This window comes from Pelobates fuscus, chromosome 2 (genome assembly GCF_036172605.1).
Source record: "Pelobates fuscus isolate aPelFus1 chromosome 2, aPelFus1.pri, whole genome shotgun sequence".
Lineage (NCBI taxonomy): Eukaryota > Metazoa > Chordata > Amphibia > Anura > Pelobatidae > Pelobates > Pelobates fuscus.
In genome coordinates this window covers 271,753,397-271,776,670 of record NC_086318.1, presented here as the reverse complement: position 1 = coordinate 271,776,670, position 23,274 = coordinate 271,753,397, and the positions used below count along the sequence as shown (strand labels likewise).

Genomic DNA, 23,274 nt, shown 5'->3' with positions numbered 1-23,274 from the left:
TGGAGCATTGGCCCACCCTACTCTCAAAATACTCCGCCCCAGGGACCCATACCATGTTTTGCAGAACCTCAGCAATGTAGATTGCAAACACTAACATCTTCCCTGGGGCATTTAACTGAAAATTCTCAGGTTGCAGTTTAGCAAATCAGGCCTGATGTATCTTCCATCAACCACAATGCCGCTTTTACACTCACAATAAAATATATATATTTTTTTTATTATTATTTTAGACCATGGCATATTGCAGGTTGATGACCACCTCTATGTGAGAAGCTAGAAGTAAAAAAGCAGAAAACATCTTTTTGTTCAAAAATATAAACCCACAGTTTAATACTTTCATCTTTAATAAACTGGAAAGATTAGTGGAGAAAGAAGTAAAAAAAGTGGTGGGAAGTTAAATACTTTCAACAGTATCTGAAGATGGGTATTATTCCCAGGGGATTGAGGATAAACAAATCTCCTGCATATGGACATGAGGATAAAAGATTTATGTCCAGGTGGAATGTGATTTTAGAAAAATGTTCCTTTCAGTTAATAGAGCTACTTATAGAACATCAATCAAAAGCTCTGGCAGAAACTGAGAAGGAAATTTGTGTATTGGAGGCGGATATCAATAAGGAAATTAGTGAGGAATCCGTAAGAGTATAATTTACAACTAAAAACTAAAATAGAGAAACCAGAAGAAATCATTACTAGGAAGGATAATAAGTTAAAAAGAGATTTTGAGAAGGGATCTCAATAGGAATGGAATAGAAACCAAAATTCATTTTAATTTCAATACAATAAGTTTCAACAAAATAGATCTGGAAATCGTAGCTATGATAAAAGATCTCAGTATGATCATGATACTAATAACCAAGGAAGACAAACCCAAATTCGAAATTATAAAGAAAAAAAAAAAACTAGAGAACAAAATATCTAAAAAAATAGATAACTCCAATATTACAACTTGGAGGAAAATAGAACATGGGAAACATAGATCTACTAATTGTAATGTTTTTTTAGGAAGGAGAACCACACAACAAAGTCCAATAAAACTAACCCAGGTAAGACAGCCCCCCAAAAAATCAGATCTATGGGTTCACAAAAACAGATTCGCACCTTTGGAGACACCAACCCCGTTAAAAAGGAGACGTATAATGGAACAAAGAATAGAAATAGGGGAACGAGAGGAGGGCGAAACACTATGTTAACAACAGAGGTTCCAAATGAAAAAGAAGTAGGTATCATCAATCTCTCAAAACTTAATTTGACGAAGGATGAAATTAAACTATTGGGGAAAGGTCTAAAATTTGCCCCTCAAAAAAATCCTAATCGCTTTGAATTATTTATGGATATCCAGAGATTTTTTAGAAAGCTAACGGTTAAGCGCTTGTTTTGAAAGGAAAGGTTTAGATAATATGAAGTTTAATTCTACTATTCCTACCAATTTAGAAAATATATCCTTAGGAAATATTGAGGATGATAAAAATGAACCTGTAATAGTGAATTCCAATTTAAGAGCAAAATCTAATTTTTTTCCAAATTGGGACAAAGGAGATTATATTCCGTTCTTTTGTAGTATGGTGTTAAATGACTTTGAGAAACTCAAAAGTGAAAAAGGGAAGGAAAATTTATCCCCAAATGAGAAAAAAGCAATAAAAAATCTTAAGGAAAAACTAGAAGTTGTCATCAAACAAGCCGACAAAGGCGGGGGAATCGTAATCATTGATAGAGGTAAGTATTTGAAAGAATCAAATAGGATTCTAAGTGATGTGAAGACTTATAAGATCCTGAAAGAAAATCCAAGCAATATATTAAAGTCAGAGCTATACGCTATACTATCTAAAGCACTAGAACATAAAATAATAACAAAATGGAGTTTGAATATATCTCTATTTCGAGTTTCCCAAATTAGCCATTATTTATCAATTACCTAAGATCCATAGATGTCTAGAGGATCCACCTGGGAGACCCATAATTAGTGGCATTGGTTCCCTTACAAGTAACTTCTCCGAATTATATTTATCTACAAAAATATGTAATTCTAGCAGCCTCTTATGTTATTATTGACCATATTAAAGGGATAGCCGCTGTAAAAGAGGTGCTAGATAAAGATGATAAAATGTCCAAAAAACAGAGTGAATTTATTTTACAATGTATTGATTTTATTTTAAATAGGAACTCATTTTGGTTTGAGGGTATTCATTATTTGCAGATTTGTGGTAATGCCATGGGCACCAGGTTTGCCCCAAGTTACACAAACATCTTTGTAGAGAATTGGGAGGAACGGTGTATTTGGAATAACAATCCATTTGGGGCAAACCTGGTGCTATGGGGAAGGTACATAGACGATATCCTTATTATTTGGAAGGGAGATACTCATCTGTTCAATAGCTTTATGGTCTATGTTAATTCTAATAATTATGGGTTGAATTTCACCCAAGAAGTGGGAGATAAACAGATCAATTTTCTGGATCCAACTTTTTTTATAGAGAGAGAAATACAATCTGTAGTAAAACTTTCTTTAAACCTACGGATTGTAACAGTCTTATTGAATTTTCCAGCTGCCACAATCCTGTATGGCTACGTAATATTCCTAAAAGCCAGCAAACTAGGTTGTTTAAAAACTGTACAAACCAGAAATATTTTAATAATCAGGTCCAAGTCCTTAATAAGAGATTTCTGGATAGAAATTATCCTAAGGAACTACTTGAAAGGAGTCAAGGGGAAGTGGAAACTAAAAAAAGGGAAGACATTTTAAAGATAAAACAAAAAACCACCAACTCTGAAAAGAACTCCTTCGATATGGCATTCATTACTAAGTATAATCATAAAGCAAATAAAATGGATAAAGTTCTTAGGAAATGTTGGCCGATTTTATTGCAAGACACTTATCTATATAAAATATTACCTAAGAAGCCGAAAATAGTATATAAAAAGACCGACAGTCTAAAGACAATCCTAGCACCCAGTATGCTTCCAAAAGCAGTGTCAGAAAGTAAACATGAAACCTTTTTGAAAAAGAAACCTAATGGTTTCCATATATGTGGAAACTGTAGCACCTGTAGGTTTCAAAAAAGAACTACCATCACTTTCAAAAGCACTGTTACAAGTGGAAAAATTCATGATAAAACCTTTTATAACATGTAGTAGCAAAAATGTAGTATATCTGTTAGAATGTGTGTGTGGAATGCAATACATAGGCCGGACCATCCGCAAACTACATGAGAGACTGTTAGAGCATCTTAACGGTATCAAGAAGAAAAGTGAAAAACAGTGTACCTCGACATTGTAATGGTTGTTCTGCCTTTTCTCTTAATAATTTTGTCTGCATAGGTATCGATTTAGTTGTTCCACATTGGAGAGGCGGGGATACCACCAAAACTTTGGCCAGAAAAGAAACAGAATGGATCTATAAAATGAAGTCTTCTACTCCTCTAGGTCTGAACACCGAACTAGACATTCTGGCTTTCATGTGATATACTAATTGAACTAATTGGTCTGTTTATCCTTTTTTATATATATTTCTTTATATTTTTACTGTACTGTTGTTTTTTTATACAGTAAATATATATATATATATATATATATATATATATATGAACAATGTATTTACTGCATTTTTATAACATTTATTCTATTTCCTTTATATAAAGATAGTTTTTTTTGAAAGCATATTTTGTATGAATTTTCTCATCAGTAATAATAAGAGGTATACATAACAGAATTGTTTGATTTAGATTGTAAATATTACCACAAATGCATTGCACATACACCGTTTCTCTTTTATAGATATATATATATATATATATATATCTATATATATATATATATATATATATATATATATATATATAGTCTTTTTTTAGACATTACTGACAATTTAGTGTCTATATACACACTTGTTATATTTGTGGTAAATTCTAAGGACTGTTTCTATTTTTTTAGGCATAAGTGTAATGAGTTTTCGGTCACTTTTAACTCATACAGTGTTATATAGTGTCCACACTCAGTGCCAATAAAGTTTTGTGCGATTTGAACTGACCGCGCATGCGCGCCGATGACTTCCCGATAGCTACTGGTCTTTGGGGGCACCCGTAGCTGTACGGAATTCTGTGTCGTGTGCGCTTGCGCAATGGCGTTTTTTAGCGCGAAGATTGAAGAAATGGAAGATATAAGAAGAGGAAGTCCCGAAAAACGCGGGACGAAACGCGTTGAGATTGATACATTCAATTCAGCAGTTCAGAGACCTTTTATTTCACCACCACTATTGCACTAGGAGCCGCAAGTAATTTCAGCCCTAAGAATCTCGACCTAGGGCTGTTTGCTACATCTCTGTATTTATGAGCTTAGTGGTTGGTGCCGTTTTTTTTCCTTGGTCTCATAATTGCACTGTTTAAATATTGCCTCTTATTTTTAATGTGTAATAACTTGACAGTAGTGATTAGCGCCCTCACTAGGGGGGGGGGGGGGCTTTGCACCCTCCCCCTTTTCTTTTATTTAATGATAAATCTGACTGCCATTCTGGGGTCAAGAGGGATTTTTTTTTCCTAGTTTGTTGCAAAATTGGAAGTGCTTCAAACTGTTTTTTTTTTTTGCCTTTGTTTGGATCAAGAGCAAAAAAACAAATGTGAGGAAGGCTGAACTTGAGTGACACATGTCTCTTTTCAGCCTATGTAACTATGTAACCAGTTTAGTGCCATTTGACAACTTACCTGGAACCTCTAGGTCTCCAGTAGAAGAAGACAGGTTTCACTGCACCATAAAGCATTGCCGATCTAGGCTGATCATAAGCATGGCTAAGTATTGAGTGCATTAATATAATTAATTGAGTGCATTAATATAATTATTTAAAAATAAAATGATTTACCTGTGTCTTTTTCCATTTGGTCAACCAGTCTTGTATTTGAATGATCAACTATTTCTGTGCTGAAAAGTATAAAAAAGCACGACAAAGTCAAATAAAATAACATTTACTCTATATTGTCTACTTGTCTTTATACACTGAACAAAATTATAAATGCAACACTTTTGTTTTTGCCCCCATTTTTCATGAGCTTAACTCAAATATCTAAGACTTTTTCTAAGACAAAAGGCCTATTTCTCTCAAATATTGTTCACACATCTGTCTAAATCTGTGTTAGTGAGCACTTCTCCTTTGCTGAGATAATCCATCCACCTCACAGGTGTAGCATATTAATATGCTGATTAGACAGCATGATTATTGCAGAGGTGTGCTATAGACTAGCCACAAGAAAAGGCCACTCTAATGTGCAGTTTTATCACACAGCACAATGCCATAGATGTCGCAAGTTTTGAGGGAGCTTGCAATTGGCATGCTGACTGCATGAATGTCCACCAGAGCTGTTGCCCATGAATTGAATGTTAATTTCTCTACCATAAGCCGTCTCCAAAAGGTATTTCAGATAATTTGGCAGTACATCCAACAAGCCTCACAACCGCAGACCACGTGTAACCACACCAGCCCAGGACCTCCACATCCAGCAACTTCACCTCCAAGATCATCTGAGACCAGCCACCCGGACAGCTGCTGCAACAATCGGTTTGCATAGCCAAAGAATTTCTGCACAAACTGTCAGAAACTGTCTCTGGGAAGCTCATCTGCATGCTCGTCGTCCTCATCGTGGTCTCGACCAAACTGCAGTTCATCGTTGTAGCCGACTTGAGTAGGCAAATGCTCACATTTGATGGCACTTTGGAGAGGTGTTCACTTCAGGGATGAATCACATTTTTTACTGTACAGGGCACATGGCAGAAAGCGTGTACGGCGTTGTGTGGGTGAGCAGTTTGCTGATGTCAATGTTGTGTATCGAGTGGCCCATGGTGGCAGTGTGGTTATGGTATGGGCAGGTGTATATTATGGTTATGGTATGGGCAGGCGTATATTATGATATTATGGTGGTGTAGTTATGGTATGGGCAGGCGTATATTATGGATCGTGAGGCAAATGGTGGTCACACCATATAATTACCGGAAGGTATTGTAATCCACATCCTGATGAAGCCGCAGGCGTAACGCATAGACGTGCGTAGTGATGCCGTAAGGTGGGCGGAGCTAGTGAAGGCCAGAGTTAGCTGAACTAGGAAGACTACCTGGAGGTAGCAGATCGAAACCTTGGAAGTTGCAAACACTATAGTTGACTGTCTGAAGGTCCAAGCGTTTGTGAGTAGCGGTGTTGCATACCACACATGCTCATCACCTATCTCCAGTAATTGACAGTTATACTCATCCTGATATTGTGTGCAATATACATATCAGTTTTTAAAGATCATTTTTAACATGTGTTTAATAAATTGTATATTCATTTATTCCTACATCTTTATTTTATCAATACTAAGAATCATTACACTATTTGCATTATTTTCTTGTTTTTACATAAACAAAGAAAGAAACCGGGGTTTGGGTGATCGACCCCACCTCCCAGCACAAGAGTGCTTTGAATGTATTTACACGTACCCCTCAGTGCATATAGGGGATTTTTCCACATGCAAGGAATAGAAAAGAAGGGGGTGAGTATATAGATAAACTCACATTTTTTTTTTAGAAATACCGTAAGTAGTAACCAAGAGGAAATACGTCCTCTTCGATAGATAGGAAGGTAGAGGTTATGGTCTAAAGACAGGTGTATATCCACTAAACCACTGGCAAACCAACCCACACCCTAGGTTGAATAAGTGAAACAGAAAATAAAAAAGCAAAAAGAAAACAATCAAATTGATTCAACCAGGAGTAGAAACCAACACCTAAATTATTTATAGTATATGTATAAATATCCTATATTAAATGGATTTGATTCTAGCAAAGATAGTGAGTCTGCTAAACAGTGAATTTGAAATTAAATAAAATACAATCATTAGTTGACAGTTCAATGTAATGCAATCTGATGCAGCATGAGTTAGTAGGGAAAAAGTATTAGACACAGACAAATGTATCTAAATAGATATACACTGTATCAGCGAGTGCAGGAAATGTCAGCAATCTCAGTTCTGGTAATACATGAGGACCAGAAACATATACTCAGTCCAGTAATGTCTTTTAGCTGTATGCTCTTGTATAGATTAAGCTGATATCCCTTCTATAAACAGCAGGGAAACTAGCCAATAGGAGCTGAAAATACTCTAGTAGCAAATTAATATTTTCAATAATAGTATGGTCCATGAATAATATAATATAATAAAAATGCAGACTAATAACCAGCATGTAGAAGTGTGGGGGTTAACTCTTCTATGTAAAATGTCAATAGAATCCAAGAGGCTTTCCTTCTAACACCAACCGTTGATCTTTATAATATATAGTGCAGAGGCAGTGTTCTTCATATAAACAAAATCCTAAATTAACACTGGAATAAACTCAAAAGGAATCCACTGATGGACCGAATCCTGGGAAGTAAACTCAAGGTAATTTACTCTAGGCCACCTAACTTGAAAACAATGATTGCCCCAACACTGAAAAAAGAAACGAAAAAACATTCCGAATCAATAGAGATGGGATTCTGTAAATGTGGAAAATGCATGGAATTTAGAAATAACACAACACAAACACCTCAGATTAATGAGTTCAAACACCCAATAACTGAAGAATAGTGATGTCGCGAACATAAAATTTTAGGTTCGCGAACGGCGAACGCGAACTTCCGCAAACGTTCGCGAACCGGGCGAACCGCCATTGACTTCAATGGGCAGGTGAATTTTAAAACCCACAGGGACTGTTTCTGGCCACAATAGTGATGGAAAAGTTGTTTCAAGGGGACTAACACCTGGACTGTGGCATGCCGGAGGGGGATCCATGGCAAAACTCCCATTGTAAATTACACAGTTGATGCAGAGTCTGCTTTTAATCCATAAAGGGCAGAAATCACCTAACATTCCTAAATCACAATGGATATGGATTGACACCTGACATATGACATATTGACACCTTGACATATGGATTGACACCTGTCTTCAGAGACCCTGATACACACTGACAGAGCAGAATAGGGACTGTTCCCCCTACATAGGGTCACTTGGCAGATATGGATTGACACCTGTCCTCAGGGACCCTGATACACACTGATACAGAGCAGAATAGGGACTGTTCCTCATACATAGGGTCACCATTTTTAGCCCAAGGCAGCTCATCTCATCAGGCCTTTTTTAGTCGAATGTATCGCCCACTGTCAGTCCCTTCGGGATCCATCCCTCATTCATCTTAATAAAGGTGAGGTAATCTATAATTTTTTTACCTAGGTGACTTCTCTTCTCAGTGACAATACCTCCTGCTGCACTGAAGGTCCTGTCTGACAGGACACTTGAAGCGGGGCAGGCCAGAAGTTCTATCGCAAATTGGGATAGCTCAGGCCACAGGTCAAGCCTGCACACCCAGTAGTCAAGGGGTTCATCGCTCTTCAGAGTGTCGATATCTGCAGTTAAGGCGAGGTAGTCTGCTACCTGTCGGTCGAGTCGCTCTCTGAGGGTGGATCCCGAAGGGCTGTGGCGATGCGTAGGTCCGCATGTTCTCCATCAACAACACGTCTTTAAAGCGTCCTGTCCTTGCCGGCGTGGTCGTGGGAGGAGGAGGATGACTTACACCTCTCCCCCTGTTAGATTCCCGTTGTGCTGTGACATCACCCTTATACGCTGTGTAAAGCATACTTTTACATTTATTTTGCAAATGCTGCATCCTTTCCAACTTGTTGTAATTCGGTAACATTTCCGCCACTTTCTGCTTAAACCGGGGTCTAGTAGCGTGGACACCCAGTACAGGTCGTTCTCCTTCAGCATTTTTATACGAGGGTCCCTCAACAGGCACGACAGCATGTAAGACACCATTTGCACAAGGTTGGATGCAGAGCTACTCATTTCCCGTTCCTCCTCCTCAGTGATGTCAATGAAGGTATGTTCTTCCCCCCAGCCGCGTACAACACCACGGGTACCAGATAGGTGACAACGAGCACACTGGCAGGGGTCTGCAGAGCACACGCTAAAAGCCTGAAACAACCGCTTTAAGGACACTGACTGCTATTAGCTTACACTGGAAAACTTTTTTTCTTTGTAAAAGCACGCTACAGAGAAACCAGATATGAGTGGCAACTGTCAAAGTACACTTGCAGGGGTCTGCAGGGCACACGCTGAAGGACTGACACACCCACTTTAAGGACACTGACTGCTATTAGCTTACACTGGAAAACTTTTTTTCTTTGTAAAAGCACACTACAGAGACACCAGATATGAGTGGCAACTGTCAAATTACAGTGGCAGGGGTCTGCAGGGCACACGCTGAAGGCCTGACACACCCATTTTAAGGACACTGACTGCTATTAGCTTACACTGGAAAACTTTTTTTCTTTGTAAAAGCACGCTACTGAGACACCAGATATGAGTGGCAACTGTCAAAGTACACTGGCAGGGGTCAGCAGGGCACACGCTGAAGGCCTGACACACCCGCTTTAAGGACACTGACTGCTATTAGCTTACACTGGAAAACTTTTTTTCTTTGTAAAAGCACGCTACAGAGAAACCAGATATGAGTGGCAACTGTCAAAGTACACTTGCAGGGGTCTGCAGAGCACACGCTGAAGGCCTGACACACCCGCTTTAAGGACACTGACTGCTATTAGCTTACACTGGAAAACTTTTTTTCTTTGTAAAAGCATGCTACAGAGACACCAGATATGAGTGGCAACTGTCAAAGTACACTGGCAGGGGTCTGCAGGGCACACGCTGAAGGCCTGACATACACGCTTTAAGGACACTGACTGCTTTTAGCTTACACTGGAAAACTTTTTCTCTTTGTAAAAGCACGCTATAGAGACACCAGATATGAGTGGCAACTGTCAAAGTACACTGGCAGGGGTCTGCAGGGCACATGCTGAAGGCCTGACAAACCCGCTTTAAGGACACGGACTGCTATTACCTTACACCGGAAAACTTTTTTTCTTTGTAAAAGCACACTATAGAGACAAAAGATATGAGTGGCAACTGTCAAAGAACACTGGCAGGGGTCTGCAGAGCACACGCTGAAGGCCTGACACACCCGCACATGCTGAAGGCCTGACAAACCCGCTTTAAGGACACTGACTGCTATTTGCTTACACTGGAAAACGTTTTTTCTTTGTAAAAGCACGCTATAGAGACACCAGATATGAGTGCCAACTGTCAAAGTACACTGGCAGGGGTCTGCAGGGCACACGCTGAAGGCCTGACACACCTGCTTTAAGGACACTGACTGCTATTAGCTTACACTGGAAAACTTTTTTTCTTTGTAAAAGCACGCTATAGAGACACCAGATATGAGTGGCAACTGTCAAAGTACACTGGCAGGGGTCTGTAGGGCACACGCTGAAGGCCTGACACACCCGCTTTAAGGACACTGACTGCTATTAGCTTACACTGGAAAACATTTTTTCTTTGTAAAAGCATGCTACAGAGACACCAGATATGAGTGGCAACTGTCAAAGTACACTGGGAGGGGTCTGCAGGGCACACGCTGAAGGCCTGACACACCCGCTTTAAGGACACTGACTGCTATTAACTTACACTGGAAAACTTTTTTTCTTTGTAAAAGCACGCTACAGAGACACCAGATATGAGTGGCAACTGTCAAAGTACACTGGCAGGGGTCTGCAGGGCACACGCTGAAGGCCTGACACACCCGCTTTAAGGACACTGACTGCAATTAGCTTGCACTGGAAAACTTGTTTTCTTTGTAAAAGCACGCTACAGAGACACCATATATGAGTGGCAACTGTCAAAGTACACTGGCAGGGGTCTGCAGGGCACACGCTGAAGGCCTGACACACCCGCTTTAAGGACACTGACTGCTATTAGCTTACACTGGAAAACTTTTTTTCTTTGTAAAAGCACGCTATAGAGACACCAGATATGAGTGGCAACTGTCAAAGTACACTGGCAGGGGTCTGCAGGGCACACGCTGAAGGCCTGACATACCCGCTTTAAGGACACTGACTGCTTTTAGCTTACACTGGAAAACTTTTTCTCTTTGTAAAAGCACGCTATAGAGACACCAGATATGAGTGGCAACTGTCAAAGTACACTGGCAGGGGTCTGCAGGGCACACGCTGAAGGCCTGACACACCCGCTTTAAGGACACTGACTGCTATTAGCTTACACTGGAAAACTTTTTTTCTTTGTAAAAGCACGCTACAGAGACACCAGATATGAGTGGCAACTGTCAAAGTACACTGGGAGGGGTCTGCATGGCACACGCTGAAGGCCTGACACACCCGCTTTAAGGACACTGACTGCTATTAGCTTACACTGGAAAACTTTTTTTCTTTGTAAAAGCACGCTACAGAGACACCAGATATGAGTGGCAACTGTCAAAGTACACTGGCAGGGGTCTGCAGGGCACACGCTGAAGGCCTGACACACCCGCTTTAAGGACACTGACTGCTATTAGCTTACACTGGAAAACTTTTTTCTTTGTAAAAGCACGCTACAGAGACACCAGATATGAGTGGCAACTGTCAAAGTACACTGGCAGGGGTCTGCAGGGCACACGCTGAAGGCCTGACACACCCGCTTTAAGGACACTGACTGCTATTAGCTTGCACTGGAAAACTTTTTTTCTTTGTAAAAGCACGCTACAGAGACACCATATATGAGTGGCAACTGTCAAAGTACACTGGCAGGGGTCTGCAGGGCACACGCTGAAGGCCTGACACACCCGCTTTAACCTCTTAAGGACACATGACATGTCTGACACGTCATGATTCCCTTTTATTCCAGAAGTTTGGTCCTTAAGGGGTTAAGGACACTGACTGCTATTAGCTTACACTGGAAAACTTTTTTCTTTGTAAAAGCACGCTATAGAGACACCAGATATGAGTTGCAACTGTCAAAGTACACTGGCAAGGGTCTGCAGGGCACACGCTGAAGGCCTGACACACCCGCTTTAAGGACACTGACAGCTATTAGCTTACACTGGAAAACTTTTTTTCTTTGTAAAAGCACGCTATAGAGACACCAGATATGAGTGGCAACTGTCAAAGTACACTGGCAGGGGTCTGCAGGGCACACGCTGAAGGCCTGACACACCCGCTTTAAGGACACTGACTGCTATTAGTTTACACTGGAAAACTTTTTTTCTTTGTAAAAGCACGCTATAGAGACACCAGATATGAGTGGCAACTGTCAAAGTACACTGGCAGGGGTCTGCAGGGCACATGCTGAAGGCCCAACACACCCGCTTTAAGGACACTGACTGCTATTAGCTTACACTGGAAAACTTTTTTTCTTTGTAAAAGCACGCTATAGAGACACCAGATATGAGTGGCAACTGTCAAAGTACACTGGCAGGGGTCTGCAGGGCACATGCTGAAGGCCTGACACACCCGCTTTAAGGACACTGACTGCTATTAGCTTATACTGGAAAACGTTTTTTAATTTGTAAAAGCACGCTACAGAGACACCAGATATGAGTGGCAACTGTCAACGTACACTGGCAGGGGTCTGCAGGGCACACGCTGAAGGCCTGACACACCCGCTTTAAGGACACTGACTGCTATTAGCTTACACTGGAAAACTTTTTTTCTTTGTAAAAGCATGCTACAGAGACACCAGATATGAGTGGCAACTGTCAAAGTACACTGGCAGGGGTCTGCAGGGCACATGCTGAAGGCCCGACACACCCGCTTTAAGGACACTGACTGCTATTAGCTTACACTGGAAAACTTTTTTTCTTTGTAAAAGCACGCTATAGAGACACCAGATATGAGTGGCAACTGTCAAAGTACACTGGCAGGGGTCTGCAGGGCACATGCTGAAGGCCTGACACACCCGCTTTAAGGACACTGACTGCTATTAGCTTACACTGGAAAACTTTTTTTCTTTGTAAAATCACGCTATAGAGACACCAGATATGAGTGGCAACTGTCAAAGTACACTGGCAGGGGTCTGCAGGGCACATGCTGAAGGCCCGACACACCCGCTTTAAGGACACTGACTGCTATTAGCTTACACTGGAAAACTTTTTTTCTTTGTAAAAGCACGCTATAGAGACACCAGATATGAGTGGCAACTGTCAAAGTACACTGGCAGGGGTCTGCAGGGCACATGCTGAAGGCCTGACACACCCGCTTTAAGGACACTGACTGCTATTAGCTTATACTGGAAAACGTTTTTTAATTTGTAAAAGCACGCTACAGAGACACCAGATATGAGTGGCAACTGTCAACGTACACTGGCAGGGGTCTGCAGGGCACACGCTGAAGGCCTGACACACCCGCTTTAAGGACACTGACTGCTATTAGCTTACACTGGAAAACTTTTTTCTTTGTAAAAGCATGCTACAGAGACACCAGATATGAGTGGCAACTGTCAAAGTACACTGGCAGGGGTCTGCAGGGCACACGCTGAAGGCCTGACACACCCGCTTTAAGGACACTGACGGCTATTAGCTTACACTGGAAAACTTTTTTTCTTTGTAAAAGCACGCTATAGAGACACCAGATATGAGTGGCAACTGTCAAAGTACACTGGCAGGGGTCTGCAGGGCACACGCTGAAGGCCTGACACACCCGCTTTAAGGACACTGACTGCTATTAGCTTACACTGGAAAACTTTTTTTCTTTGTAAAAGCACGCTATAGAGACACCAGATATGAGTGGCAACTGTCAAAGTACACTGGCAGGGGTCTGCAGGGCACACGCTGAAGGCCTGACATACCCGCTTTAAGGACACTGACTGCTTTTAGCTTACACTGGAAAACTTTTTCTCTTTGTAAAAGCACGCTATAGAGACACCAGATATGAGTGGCAACTGTCAAAGTACACTGGCAGGGGTCTGCAGGGCACACGCTGAAGGCCTGACACACCCGCTTTAAGGACACTGACTGCTATAAGCTTACACTGGAAAACTTTTATTCTTTGTAAAAGCACGCTACAGAGACACCAGATATGAGTGGCAACTGTCAAAGTACACTGGCAGGGGTCTGCAGGGCACACGCTGAAGGCCTGACACACCCGCTTTAAGGACACTGACTGCTATTAGCTTGCACTGGAAAACTTTTTTCTTTGTAAAAGCACGCTACAGAGACACCAGATATGAGTGGCAACTGTCAAAGTACACTGGCAGGGGGCTGCAGGGCACACGCTGAAGGCCTGACACACCTGCTTTAAGGACACTGACTGCTATTAGCTTACACTGGAAAACTTTTTTTCTTTGTAAAAGCATGCTACAGAGACACCAGATATGAGTGGCAACTGTCAAAGTACACTGGCAGGGGTCTGCAGGGCACACGCTGAAGGCCTGACACACCCGCTTTAAGGACACTGACTGCTATTAGCTTACACTGGAAAACTTTTTTTCTTTATAAAAGCACGCTATAGAGACACCAGATATGAGTGGCAACTGTCAAAGTACACTGGCAGGGGTCTGCAGGGCACACGCTGAAGGCCTGACACACCCGCTTTAAGGACACTGACGGCTATTAGCTTACACTGGAAAACTTTTTTTCTTTGTAAAAGCATGCAACAGAGACACCAGATATGAGTGGCAACTGTCAAAGAACACTGGCAGGGGTCTGCAGGGCACACGCTGAAGGCCTGACACACCCGCTTTAAGGACACTGACTGCTATTAGCTTACACTGGAAAACTTTTTTTCTTTGTAAAAGCACGCTATAAAGACACCAGATATGAGTGGCAACTGTCAAAGTACACTGGCAGGGGTCTGCAGGGCACACGCTGAAGGCCTGACACACCCGCTTTAAGGACACTGACTGCTATTAGCTTACACTGGAAAACTTTTTTTCTTTGTAAAAGCATGCAACAGAGACACCAGATATGAGTGGCAACTGTCAAAGTACACTGGCAGGGGTCTGCAGGGCACACGCTGAAGGCCTGACACACCCGCTTTAAGGACACTGACTGCTATTAGCTTACACTGGAAAACTTTTTTTCTTTGTAAAAGCACGCTATAGAGACACCAGATATGAGTGGCAACTGTCAAAGTACACTGGCAGGGGTCTGCAGGGCACACGCTGAAGGCCTGACACACCCGCTTTAAGGACACTGACGGCTATTAGCTTACACTGGAAAACTTTTTTTCTTTGTAAAAGCACGCTATAGAGACACCAGATATGAGTGGCAACTGTCAAAGTACACTGGCAGGGGTCTGCAGGGCACACGCTGAAGGCCTGACATACCCGCTTTAAGGACACTGACTGCTATTAGCTTACACTGGAAAACTTTTTTCTTTGTAAAAGCACGCTATAGAGACACCAGATATGAGTGGCAACTGTCAAAGTACACTGGCAGGGGTCTGCAGGGCACACGCTGAAGGCCTTACATACCCGCTTTAAGGACACTGACTGCTTTTAGCTTACACTGGAAAACTTTTTTTCTTTGTAAAAGCACGCTACAGAGACACCAGATATGAGTGGCAACTGTCAAAGTACACTGGCAGGGGTCTGCAGGGCACACGCTGAAGGCCTGACACACCCGCTTTAAGGACACTGACTGCTATTAGCTTGCACTGGAAAACTTTTTTCTTTGTAAAAGCACGCTACAGAGACACCAGATATGAGTGGCAACTGTCAAAGTACACTGGCAGGGGTCTCCAGGGCACACGCTGAAGGCCTGACACACCCGCTTTAAGGACACTGACTGCTATTAGCTTACACTGGAAAACTTTTTTTCTTTGTAAAAGCACGCTATAGAGACACCAGATATGAGTGGCAACTGTCAAAGTACACTGGCAGGGGTCTGCAGGGCACACGCTGAAGGCCTGACACACCCGCTTTAAGGACACTGACTGCTATTAGCTTGCACTGGAAAACTTTTTTTCTTTGTAAAAGCACGCTACAGAGACACCAGATATGAGTGGCAACTGTCAAAGTACACTGGCAGGGGTCTGCAGGGCACATGCTGAAGGCCTGACACACCCGCATTAGGACACTGACTGCTATTAGCTTACACTGGAAAGCTTTTTTTCTTTGTAAAAGCACGCTATAGAGACACCAGATATGAGTGGCAACTGTCAAAGTACACTGGCAGGGGTCTGCAGGGCACACGCTGATGGCCTGACACACCCGCTTTAAGGACACTGACTGCTATTAGCTTACACTGGAAAACTTTTTTCTTTGTAAAAGCATGCTACAGAGACACTAGATATGAGTAGCAACTGTCAAAGTACACTGGCAGGGGTCTGCAGGGCACACACTGAAGGCCTGACACACCCACTTTAAGGACACTGACTGCTATTAGCTTACACTGGAAAACTTTTTTTCTTTGTAAAAGCACGCTACAGAGACACCAGATATGAGTGGCAACTGTCAAAGTACACTGGCAGGGGTCTGCAGGGCACACGCTGAAGGCCTGACACACCCGCTTTAAGGACACTGACTGCTATTAGCTTACACTGGAAAACTTTTTTTCTTTGTAAAAGCACGCTATAAAGACACCAGATATGAGTGGCAACTGTCAAAGTACACTGGCAGGGGTCTGCAGGGCACACGCTGAAGGCCTGACACACCCGCTTTAAGGACACTGACTGCTATTAGCTTACACTGGAAAACTTTTTTTCTTTGTAAAAGCACGCTATAGAGACACCAGATATGAGTGGCAACTGTCAAAGTACACTGGCAGGGGTCTGCAGGGCACACGCTGAAGGCCTGACATACCCGCTTTAAGGACACTGACTGCTATTAGCTTACACTGGAAAACTTTTTTCTTTGTAAAAGCACGCTATAGAGACACCAGATATGAGTGGCAACTGTCAAAGTACACTGGCAGGGGTCTGCAGGGCACACGCTGAAGGCCTTACATACCCGCTTTAAGGACACTGACTGCTTTTAGCTTATACTGGAAAACTTTTTCTCTTTGTAAAAGCACGCTATAGAGACACCAGATATGAGTGGCAACTGTCAAAGTACACTGGCAGGGGTCTGCAGGGCACACGCTGAAGGCCTGACACACCCGCTTTAAGGACACTGACTGCTATTAGCTTACACTGGAAAACTTTTTTTCTTTGTAAAAGCACGCTACAGAGACACCAGATATGAGTGGCAACTGTCAAAGTACACTGGCAGGGGTCTGCAGGGCACACGCTGAAGGCCTGACACACCCGCTTTAAGGACACTGACTGCTATTAGCTTACACTGGAAAACTTTTTTTCTTTGTAAAAGCACGCTATAGAGACACCAGATATGAGTGGCAACTGTCAAAGTACACTGGCAGGGGTCTCCAGGGCACACGCTGAAGGCCTGACACACCCGCTTTAAGGACACTGACTGCTATTAGCTTACACTGGAAAACTTTTTTTCTTTGTAAAAGCACGCTATAGAGACACCAGATATGAGTGGCAACTGTCAAAGTACACTGGCAGGGGTCTGCAGGGCACACGCTGAAGGCCTGACACACCCGCTTTAAGGACACTGACTGCTATTAGCTTGCACTGGAAAACTTTTTTTCTTTGTAAAAGCACGCTACAGAGACACCAGATATGAGTGGCAACTGTCAAAGTACACTGGCAGGGGTCTGCAGGGCACATGCTGAAGGCCTGACACACCCGCATTAGGACACTGACTGCTATTAGCTTACACTGGAAAGCTTTTTTTCTTTGTAAAAGCACGCTATAGAGACACCAGATATGAGTGGCAACTGTCAAAGTACACTGGCAGGGGTCTGCAGGGCACACGCTGATGGCCTGACACACCCGCTTTAAGGACACTGACTGCTATTAGCTTACACTGGAAAACTTTTTTCTTTGTTAAAGCATGCTACAGAGACACCAGATATGAGTAGCAACTGTCAAAGTACACTGGCAGGGGTCTGCAGGGCACACACTGAAGGCCTGACACACCCACTTTAAGGACACTGACTGCTATTAGCTTACACTGGAAAACTTTTTTTCTTTGTAAAAGCACGCTACAGAGACACCAGATATGAGTGGCAACTGTCAAAGTACACTGGCAGGGGTCTGCAGGGCACACGCTGAAGGCCTGACACACCCGCTTTAAGGACACTGACTGCTATTAGCTTGCACTGGAAAACTTTTTTCTTTGTAAAAGCAGGCTACAGAGACACCAGATATGAGTGGCAACTGTCAAAGTACACTGGCAGGGGTCTGCAGGGCACACGCTGAAGGCCTGACACACCCGCTTTAAGGACACTGACTGCTATTAGCTTACACTGGAAAACTTTTTTTCTTTGTAAAAGCACGCTATAGAGACACCAGATATGAGTGGCAACTGTCAAAGTACACTGGCAGGGGTCTGCAGGGCACACGTTGAAGGCCTGACACACCCGCTTTAAGGACACTGACTGCTATTAGCTTACACTGGAAAACTTTTTTTCTTTGTAAAAGCACGCTATAGAGACACCAGATATGAGTGGCAACTGTCAAAGTACACTGGCAGGGGTCTGCAGGGCACACGCTGAAGGCCTGACATACCCGCTTTAAGGACACTGACTGCTTTTAGCTTACACTGGAAAACTTTTTCTCTTTGTAAAAGCACGCTATAGAGACACCAGATATGAGTGGCAACTGTCAAAGTACACTGGCAGGGGTCTGCAGGGCACACGCTGAAGGCCTGACACACCCGCTTTAAGGACACTAACTGCTATTAGCTTACACTGGAAAACTTTTTTTCTTTGTAAAAGCACGCTATAGAGACACCAGATATGAGTGGCAACTGTCAAAGTACACTGGCAGGGGTCTGCAGGGCACACGCTGAAGGCCTGACACACCCGCTTTAAGGACACTGACGGCTATTAGCTTACACTGGAAAACTTTTTTTCTTTGTAAAAGCACGCTATAGAGACACCAGATATGAGTGGCAACTGTCAAAGTACACTGGCAGGGGTCTGCAGGGCACACGCTGAAGGCCTGACATACCCACTTTAAGGACACTGACTGCTATTAGCTTACACTGGAAAACTTTTTTTCTTTGTAAAAGCACGCTATAGAGACACCAGATATGAGTGGCAACTGTCAAAGTACACTGGCAGGGGTCTGCAGGGCACACGCTGAAGGCCTGACATACCCGCTTTAAGGACACTGACTGCTATTAGCTTGCACTGGAAAACTTTTTTCTTTGTAAAAGCACGCTACAGAGACACCAGATATGAGTGGCAACTGTCAAAGTACACTGGCAGGGGTCTGAAGGGCACACGCTGAAGGCCTGACACACCCGCTTTAAGGACACTGACTGCTATTAGCTTACACTGGAAAACTTTTTTTCTTTGTAAAAGCACGCTATAGAGACACCAGATATGAGTTGCAACTGTCAAAGTACACTGGCAGGGGTCTGCAGGGCACACGCTGAAGGCCTGACACACCCGCTTTAAGGACACTGACGGCTATTAGCTTACACTGGAAAACTTTTTTTCTTTGTAAAAGCATGCAACAGAGACACCAGATATGAGTGGCAACTGTCAAAGAACACTGGCAGGGGTCTGCAGGGCACACGCTGAAGGCCTGACACACCCGCTTTAAGGACACTGACTGCTATTAGCTTACACTGGAAAACTTTTTTTCTTTGTAAAAGCACGCTATAAAGACACCAGATATGAGTGGCAACTGTCAAAGTACACTGGCAGGGGTCTGCAGGGCACACGCTGAAGGCCTGACACACCCGCTTTAAGGACACTGACTGCTATTAGCTTACACTGGAAAACTTTTTTTCTTTGTAAAAGCATGCAACAGAGACACCAGATATGAGTGGCAACTGTCAAAGTACACTGGCAGGGGTCTGCAGGGCACACGCTGAAGGCCTGACACACCCGCTTTAAGGACACTGACTGCTATTAGCTTACACTGGAAAACTTTTTTTCTTTGTAAAAGCACGCTATAGAGACACCAGATATGAGTGGCAACTGTCAAAGTACACTGGCAGGGGTCTGCAGGGCACACGCTGAAGGCCTGACACACCCGCTTTAAGGACACTGACGGCTATTAGCTTACACTGGAAAACTTTTTTTCTTTGTAAAAGCACGCTATAGAGACACCAGATATGAGTGGCAACTGTCAAAGTACACTGGCAGGGGTCTGCAGGGCACACGCTGAAGGCCTGACATACCCGCTTTAAGGACACTGACTGCTATTAGCTTACACTGGAAAACTTTTTTCTTTGTAAAAGCACGCTATAGAGACACCAGATATGAGTGGCAACTGTCAAAGTACACTGGCAGGGGTCTGCAGGGCACACGCTGAAGGCCTTACATACCCGCTTTAAGGACACTGACTGCTTTTAGCTTACACTGGAAAACTTTTTTTCTTTGTAAAAGCACGCTACAGAGACACCAGATATGAGTGGCAACTGTCAAAGTACACTGGCAGGGGTCTGCAGGGCACACGCTGAAGGCCTGACACACCCGCTTTAAGGACACTGACTGCTATTAGCTTGCACTGGAAAACTTTTTTCTTTGTAAAAGCACGCTACAGAGACACCAGATATGAGTGGCAACTGTCAAAGTACACTGGCAGGGGTCTGCAGGGCACACGCTGAAGGCCTGACACACCCGCTTTAAGGACACTGACTGCTATTAGCTTGCACTGGAAAACTTTTTTTCTTTGTAAAAGCACGCTACAGAGACACCAGATATGAGTGGCAACTGTCAAAGTACACTGGCAGGGGTCTGCAGGGCACATGCTGAAGGCCTGACACACCCGCATTAGGACACTGACTGCTATTAGCTTACACTGGAAAGCTTTTTTTCTTTGTAAAAGCACGCTATAGAGACACCAGATATGAGTGGCAACTGTCAAAGTACACTGGCAGGGGTCTGCAGGGCACACGCTGATGGCCTGACACACCCGCTTTAAGGACACTGACTGCTATTAGCTTACACTGGAAAACTTTTTTCTTTGTAAAAGCATGCTACAGAGACACTAGATATGAGTAGCAACTGTCAAAGTACACTGGCAGGGGTCTGCAGGGCACACACTGAAGGCCTGACACACCCACTTTAAGGACACTGACTGCTATTAGCTTACACTGGAAAACTTTTTTTCTTTGTAAAAGCACGCTACAGAGACACCAGATATGAGTGGCAACTGTCAAAGTACACTGGCAGGGGTCTGCAGGGCACACGCTGAAGGCCTGACACACCCGCTTTAAGGACACTGACTGCTATTAGCTTACACTGGAAAACTTTTTTTCTTTGTAAAAGCACGCTATAAAGACACCAGATATGAGTGGCAACTGTCAAAGTACACTGGCAGGGGTCTGCAGGGCACACGCTGAAGGCCTGACACACCCGCTTTAAGGACACTGACTGCTATTAGCTTACACTGGAAAACTTTTTTTCTTTGTAAAAGCACGCTATAGAGACACCAGATATGAGTGGCAACTGTCAAAGTACACTGGCAGGGGTCTGCAGGGCACACGCTGAAGGCCTGACATACCCGCTTTAAGGACACTGACTGCTATTAGCTTACACTGGAAAACTTTTTTCTTTGTAAAAGCACGCTATAGAGACACCAGATATGAGTGGCAACTGTCAAAGTACACTGGCAGGGGTCTGCAGGGCACACGCTGAAGGCCTTACATACCCGCTTTAAGGACACTGACTGCTTTTAGCTTATACTGGAAAACTTTTTCTCTTTGTAAAAGCACGCTATAGAGACACCAGATATGAGTGGCAACTGTCAAAGTACACTGGCAGGGGTCTGCAGGGCACACGCTGAAGGCCTGACACACCCGCTTTAAGGACACTGACTGCTATTAGCTTACACTGGAAAACTTTTTTCTTTGTAAAAGCACGCTACAGAGACACCAGATATGAGTGGCAACTGTCAAAGTACACTGGCAGGGGTCTGCAGGGCACACGCTGAAGGCCTGACACACCCGCTTTAAGGACACTGACTGCTATTAGCTTGCACTGGAAAACTTTTTTCTTTGTAAAAGCACGCTACAGAGACACCAGATATGAGTGGCAACTGTCAAAGTACACTGGCAGGGGTCTCCAGGGCACACGCTGAAGGCCTGACACACCCGCTTTAAGGACACTGACTGCTATTAGCTTACACTGGAAAACTTTTTTTCTTTGTAAAAGCACGCTATAGAGACACCAGATATGAGTGGCAACTGTCAAAGTACACTGGCAGGGGTCTGCAGGGCACACGCTGAAGGCCTGACACACCCGCTTTAAGGACACTGACTGCTATTAGCTTGCACTGGAAAACTTTTTTTCTTTGTAAAAGCACGCTACAGAGACACCAGATATGAGTGGCAACTGTCAAAGTACACTGGCAGGGGTCTGCAGGGCACATGCTGAAGGCCTGACACACCCGCATTAGGACACTGACTGCTATTAGCTTACACTGGAAAGCTTTTTTTCTTTGTAAAAGCACGCTATAGAGACACCAGATATGAGTGGCAACTGTCAAAGTACACTGGCAGGGGTCTGCAGGGCACACGCTGAAGGCCTGACACACCCGCTTTAAGGACACTGACTGCTATTAGCTTGCACTGGAAAACTTTTTTTCTTTGTAAAAGCACGCTACAGAGACACCAGATATGAGTGGCAACTGTCAAAGTACACTGGCAGGGGTCTGCAGGGCACATGCTGAAGGCCTGACACACCCGCATTAGGACACTGACTGCTATTAGCTTACACTGGAAAGCTTTTTTTCTTTGTAAAAGCACGCTATAGAGACACCAGATATGAGTGGCAACTGTCAAAGTACACTGGCAGGGGTCTGCAGGGCACACGCTGATGGCCTGACACACCCGCTTTAAGGACACTGACTGCTATTAGCTTACACTGGAAAACTTTTTTTCTTTGTAAAAGCACGCTACAGAGACACCAGATATGAGTGGCAACTGTCAAAGTACACTGGCAGGGGTCTGCAGGGCACACGCTGAAGGCCTGACACACCCGCTTTAAGGACACTGACTGCTATTAGCTTGCACTGGAAAACTTTTTTCTTTGTAAAAGCAGGCTACAGAGACACCAGATATGAGTGGCAACTGTCAAAGTACACTGGCAGGGGTCTGCAGGGCACACGCTGAAGGCCTGACACACCCGCTTTAAGGACACTGACTGCTATTAGCTTACACTGGAAAACTTTTTTTCTTTGTAAAAGCACGCTATAGAGACACCAGATATGAGTGGCAACTGTCAAAGTACACTGGCAGGGGTCTGCAGGGCACACGTTGAAGGCCTGACACACCCGCTTTAAGGACACTGACTGCTATTAGCTTACACTGGAAAACTTTTTTTCTTTGTAAAAGCACGCTATAGAGACACCAGATATGAGTGGCAACTGTCAAAGTACACTGGCAGGGGTCTGCAGGGCACACGCTGAAGGCCTGACATACCCGC

The 23,274-nt window shown here is 43.5% G+C and overlaps 1 protein-coding gene across 1 annotated transcript in view; it reads right to left on the bottom strand.

Annotated features, from left to right (window-relative positions):
- The window catches only part of PCNX2 (pecanex 2), a 3,673,975-nt gene that overhangs the window by 1,320,716 nt on the left and 2,329,985 nt on the right, over positions 1-23,274 (bottom strand). Inside the window, exon 21 of the mRNA XM_063443387.1 lies at positions 4,853-4,911. Within this exon, the coding sequence (XP_063299457.1) occupies positions 4,853-4,911 (59 nt within the window). The remainder of the gene's footprint in view (positions 1-4,852; positions 4,912-23,274) is intronic.